The 6,536-nt window shown below is 27.9% G+C and overlaps 1 protein-coding gene across 1 annotated transcript; it reads left to right on the forward strand.

Moving 5' to 3' along the window:
* The first annotated feature begins 5,465 nt into the window (after positions 1–5,465).
* Positions 5,466–6,323, forward strand: LOC120074082. Its single transcript, XM_039027075.1, has one exon. It carries the CDS (start codon positions 5,529–5,531, stop codon positions 5,991–5,993), a length of 465 nt encoding a protein of 154 aa, XP_038883003.1. The 5' UTR covers positions 5,466–5,528; the 3' UTR covers positions 5,994–6,323.
* Positions 6,324–6,536: the final 213 nt, after the last annotated feature.

Genomic DNA, 6,536 nt, shown 5'->3' on the forward strand with positions numbered 1-6,536 from the left:
ACTTAAGAAAAATGTAAATCTTCTTAAATAAATGAGAGAAAATATATTTAATTCTTAAAAACAAAAACGCAATGTTTATCCAAGAGGAACTAAATAATTCGGATTTTTTATTAAAAAAAAAAAAAAAAAGGCCATAAACAGTAATCTTTATCTATTTTAAACAATTTTATGACGTGTGAAAAAAAGTTATTAACTAATAATAATTATCTAATCGTATCACATAAGACTTTATAAATTATCAAAATTGTAGGTGGAAATCCCTACGGATTAAAAATAAATAAATGAAATATTATAATGCTATATAAATACCTAGAGCCATTTGGGACAAAAATAACCTCCATTTAGTACAATACTTACTATTTTTTTAGAAAAAAATATAAGACTCAAATAGTTTAGTATAGTAGGATGAGTAGTTAGTTATTATAGTTACATTTTAATAGTTTGTATTTGAGATATAAATTATTTTAATTTGAGTTATAATAATATGTGTTTGATGTGTAAACTATTTTAGTTTGATAAGAAAATAACTTTAATAAAGAATAAAAAATTATAAATGTAAAATAATAAAAATTATAATAAGATATAATATTGACTGTAACTAATTGTAACAAGAGATGATTATTATAATTTAAGATTAGAATATTATATTAAGTGACATATCATAATTTACTATATTTGATATTCGATAGAGGTTTGGTATTTTACCGGCTAATGGTGGTCAATTTCACTTTTGGAAGGTGACGTGTGCATACCAAATGATATATTCTAATAAAAAAATATATTTTTAATAAATATATATATATATATATTAAAAACCTTTTATTTATGTCGGATTCGATAACTATTTTATTTTTCTAAATAATGATAATATTAAAAACAAAACATTTCTCATACCAAAACGCTTACAACATGTCACTCGACAATGTAAAAATGGTTTATTTTTAATATGATAAACAAAGTCGAAGAAAAAAAATAAAAATTGAAATCTTACCATCCAAGTTTTTAACAACAAAAGTTTAGAATGGTTACAAATTTAAAAATACGTCAACTAAATCCATGTATGCTACATATTAAATTATAGCAAAATTTAAAATCATATATTAAATCACTACAAATCAAAATATAAAAATTAAGACGGCATCGAATAATCATTTGATTTTTGGTTTTTTGTTTCTAAAATTAAGTCTATAGACACTATTTTCACCTCTAAATTTTTTCTTTTGTTATCTACGTTTATCAATAGTTTTAAAAACAAAACTAAAAAAATAGCTTTCAAAAATTTGATTTTGTTTTTAAAATTTTGTTAAGAATTCAACCATTATACTTTAAAAAGATGCAAATCATTATAAGAAATAGAAAGAAAATATGCTTAATTTTCAAAAACAAAAAACAAAAAATGAAATGGTTACCAAACAGACTAAATTACCGTCGTCACGTGCCCGAGACGACGCGGAGCGGCCACCGTCCTTTAAAATGGTTAATTTTAAAAGAAAATAAAAAAGAGTCGCTACTAATTCTTTTTACAGTGTGATTGGACACCGAAATAAAATTAACAATTTTTTAAATAAAATTCAAGTAAAAATGGTATGTGAAAACTAGAGTTGAGCTCAGGAGTCGTTTATGTGTGAGGAAGTTATTAGCATCCCACAACACCTGTTTTAAAAACAATCGTCAAATTTTCAATCTTGATTTTTTTTTTTTTGAAGAAATTCAATTTGAAAAAAAAAAAATAAAACAAATGTCTTATTTTATCTCTTATTACTCAAATATTTGAAATAATGATCTCATAAAATAAGTGGATAAATTTCATCGATTGAGCTATATTACAATTGAGGAAAAATTCCTCATCTCAATAATGCAATAAATTATTACAATTTCTCGAAATCCATCATAGGCATAGCATTTTAATAAAGCATTTTGCTTTTATTGGTTTTTATTTCAAATTTGAAATTTTACCAAATTTATCTTATACTTAAAAAGGAAGATAACTTTTGGGCAACTAAAACCATATTCAAAATTTTTCCACATTTATTGTTTTTCTCTTACCTTAACTAAATCGATTATTTTAATCAAACTAAAATAAAAGTTAAAAAGAAGTAAAAATTAGTATAAAAAAATGTTAAAAATCATCCAATTAAAATTAAGATAAATTAAATTTATTTTAAATAGATCCAGACAAAATTAGGGCTACAATTACCTTTATCAAAGTAAGCAAAAGAATTTTTAACCTATGTTTTGTATAAGATTAATAATACTCAGAAGTTGGAGGACCAAAATTAAGAGAAATAACTAAAATATATTTATTTAGATAAGTGATGATAATAATAAAGAAAAGAAAACGGGGCCGGTGGGCTGAGCAAGTTGGCTTTCGGCCCAGCAAAATCAGATAAGGTTCGTCATTTTTTGTCGGATTGTTGGAGCTGCTTTGTTTTGTAGATTCGGAGGTCATTTTTTTCACGTGCTTTTTTTTCCCTTTCTTTTTATTATTGTTATTCGTTATTATTATTATTATTTTTAAATATTAATCCTGCCACTGATTTGATTATGTTCTAAAGTTTTTCCATCAGTGGCCGTACGCTAATCATTTTCCTAATCTAGGGTTTATTCAATTAATTAACATCACTCTTAATGATTAATTAGAGATTCTTTTTCTGCCTTCACTTCTATTTACATAACCCATTCAAATATGGTATGTAGTAATTATTTTAACTAATTGAATTGTATCTAAGTTGACCACTGTTCTTTTTTTCATTACAATTCAATATGCTCATTTATTTATTTGAAGATATTTACTTCATTTTTATCTTAAGAATTTTCTATATACATATATTGGAATTTCTCCTTGTATATTAGTATAATAGAAGAAGAAATAGGAATGCTTTTTTATTCTTTTTTGATAAAATTGTGTATTTCATGTCAAAAACAAATATAATTTTCGGTTAGTTGGAAAGATATGGAATGAGATTTATACTTGATTATTTATCTTTGTAAGGTTTGGTCTTTTTATTCGTTTTTATTTCTTTTTGTTTCGTTTTTAGAAATTGAGTTGGAGTGAGAGATTTAAACCTATATTGTGATTTCAAATTATTTTCGCCCCTCTTCCTTCAGATCAATGAATAAAATAAACCGAAATAAAAGAAGAGATGTTTCTCGCTCGGTGCCTAAAGTGCACTATGCTCCCCTTCAACAAATGAGAGTTTTCGGTGGAATCGGTGAACCACGCGAACGGGTTAGATACGTGGGATAGAGGGCTCGTAGTACCTTGCTAGCGCAGCTATGCAGTGGAAGGGAAGGAGCCTAAATCGACCCATTCTTTCATTTTTCTTTTTCAAAGAAAAAAAAAAGGTACAGAGAGATTAGACTCTCGGATGAGACTAAGCAGCCACCGACCATTCCAACGTGCCCTAACCTATCTTGATTAAGACCAAAAACCTATAAAAGATGGAGCCTAGTTTAAGCAGTGAAACAAATGATAGAATGGAAGAAGAAATACACTATCATTTTGTTAAGAGTATGATATATTCATTTCTTTTTATTCCATAAATTAATCTGAAAGATCAACTCTCAAGCATTTTGTCATGATGTCAACTTCTAATTAAACAATTAGAAAATTAAGTATGTCCACAGTTATTTCATTTAGTAATAAGAATTTATTTTGTCTTTAAAGATATATGTGTTTTTAATTGTCCCATTCATATGGATAAATAAGATATAAAAGAAGAGAAGAAAATATTTTTTTTTAAAAAGTCCACGGTAAGCACGAATGTCTTATTACTTTGTTTATTTAATAAAATTAATTAAGTTTCACTCAAAACTTAGGGAAAATAATATAGATCTAAAAACCAAGTAATAACAAAAAGACTCATTAATTAAAAAAATGATATATGATAAAAAGAAGGGAAATTTTTGCAAATAGAAAAATGTAAACTATTTAAATATAAAAAAAATACTGATAGACAGTAATAGAAACGGATAGAAGTTAATCCTTCATAGATGTTGATAAAAGTTTAAAATAATTAAAATTTATTATTTTGTGTAAATAGTTTTCTTATTATTTTTTTTATTTTTAAAAAATTTCATTTTTTTTTCCATCTATAATATTATTGGCTTGTTCAACTAATCTTGCCTTGTTTTTGTTTTTGTTTTTTTCCTGGAGATGTATGGTTGCAAATTGATCATATTATGGTTGTACTGTGTTATTTTAGTGGATGTTTATTTTTATAGCTGTGTTGCATTTCTTTTTGTATATGTTTATATCTAAACATTTTTCAAAGCCACAACGGTTTCGTGGCAGGCAACATTTAGAATATTAATCAATTGATTTTTTGAAAATGTTTTTACCACTTTCATTTTAATCCAAAACTTTAAAAGTGTTAATTTCATTTATGATCTTTAAAAATTCAAGGTTAAATATTATTTGGTCATTGTATTTTGAAGTTTATTATATTTTAGTTCTTGAAGTTTTAATGTTCAAATTTAGGCTTTCATCTTAAATTTTGAAATTAATCTATTATTATCAGACTGATGAACATTTTTCTTCTAGCTGGACAAAAACCATAACAAAACTTTCCATTTAATAAAAGGTACCATGTGAATCTGTGGTACCAAGTTTATTGGTAGAGAATCCAGACTAACAAAAGTCAACCATAAATTAAATGTTTGGACTAATTTTGAGATTCAGTGAAATTATATGGAGTAATTTTGGACCTACGAAATTCTCAAAACAAATCTCAAAGAAATATTTAACAAAAAATTAAGTACTTTGGTTTTTATATTTACTTTGTCCTAGATCATAATATTAAATATTAAGGTGAATCTGAACTATTATTAATCTATTTATAAACATTATAACTTATAATATTTGTATAATTATTATTTTACCATATCACACTATATTACACACATTTTATTCTAATAGTTCTTAACATAAAATATTATATTTATATGTATTTTTTTAAATTCAAAATCTCAGATAGATTGAAACACAAACTAATTTGTAAAAATAAATATGTGAAACGAATATTAACTGAAAAGTATTTGAAAACATAAACAAAACTAAACAGACGGTTGCTTGTCTAAGCAAGTATAACAAATTTAAATTAAAATAGAAATTTTAAACATTTTAACTAAAACAAAATTATTTATAAAAAAAAAAACTAGACTAAAATAAATTTTAACGGTGAACTTCAGTAAAACGTCGAATTTTTACCTCGAAAAAAATTAATAATTGACATGGGTAGGTAATAAATATGATGAGTAGGGTCATTATTGAAAGTACACAACGCAAATCCCTTCCAACCTGTCACGACCGACTCCCAGCCTGGCAGTCCCCACTGTTAATTAAAAAAACAAAAACAAAAAAAAAGAAATCGGGCCCACATCACCATTTTCCAAATCCTACGTGGCACACGCTGTTTAAACAACTGTGAGCCCCACCTTCCCTATATATAAATTAACAACCAACGCGTTCTCAAATCCCTAACGCCTCCAAATCCGCCTCCTCCCGCCCCCGAGCCTCGCCGCCGTTAATGGGTATTTGCAGTTCTTCGGAATCTGCCGCTGTCGCCACTGCTAAATTGATCCTTCACGATGGAAGCCTGCAGGAATTTTCTTATCCGGTTAAGGTTTCGTACGTTCTTCAAAACAATCCGTCGTGTTTTATATGCAACTCCGACGAGATGGATTTCGACGATGCTTTGTCAGCCATTAGTGACGACGAGGAGCTTCAACTCGGACAGCTCTATTTTGCGCTGCCGTTGAATAGGCTGAAGCAGCCGCTTCAAGCCGAGGAAATGGCCGCATTGGCTGTCAAGGCCAATTCTGCGCTAATGAAATGTGGCGGCGGAGACAAATGTAGCCACCGCCGGAGATCGGTGTCTCCGGTGGTTTTCACGGTTGAGGAACTCAAGACTCGTAAACGAGTAGCAGCCGGCCGTGGTGGCGCCGGTGGAAGAAGAAAGTTCGCGGCGAATTTGATGGCGATTCCTGAATAGGGTCATTTTTGAAAAATGGGATGGGTTTGTTGTGTAAATAACGGGAAAATAGGGTCTTGGTGGTTTAGATCTTTTGATTTGTTCGTTCTTTAAAAAAAAAACAAAAACAAAAACAGGACAATTGGACATTTAGACCTTTTTTTATTATTTTAAAAGTAGCACTAGCATAGGGCATTCCAAAAAAGAAAAAAAAAGATAAATGTAGATTAGCCCATTCTCATTTATCTATGATGAGATTTACATTTTGATGACACCTTTTGGAGGTTATCTTACAATTTTACTCCATTGCTCAGACAATATATCCACGAGACTCTACAACTTTGATGTGTATTTTGCGTAAATGAAACAAAAATTACTATCTTAAAAGATTATGGTTCAATCATTTGTCACTCCACATTTGTTGAAATAAAAAAGTTTACAAATTTAAATTAGGTGGAAAAATGTCAAAAAGGTTAAAGTAAAAATAATTAAGAAAAGAAAGTCCATAATATAATATTCCAAGTACATGCTCAAATAGTTCCTAGAATTCTACCATGCCTTCCT

Source organism: Benincasa hispida, chromosome 3 (genome assembly GCF_009727055.1).
Source record: "Benincasa hispida cultivar B227 chromosome 3, ASM972705v1, whole genome shotgun sequence".
Classification (NCBI taxonomy): domain Eukaryota; kingdom Viridiplantae; phylum Streptophyta; class Magnoliopsida; order Cucurbitales; family Cucurbitaceae; genus Benincasa; species Benincasa hispida.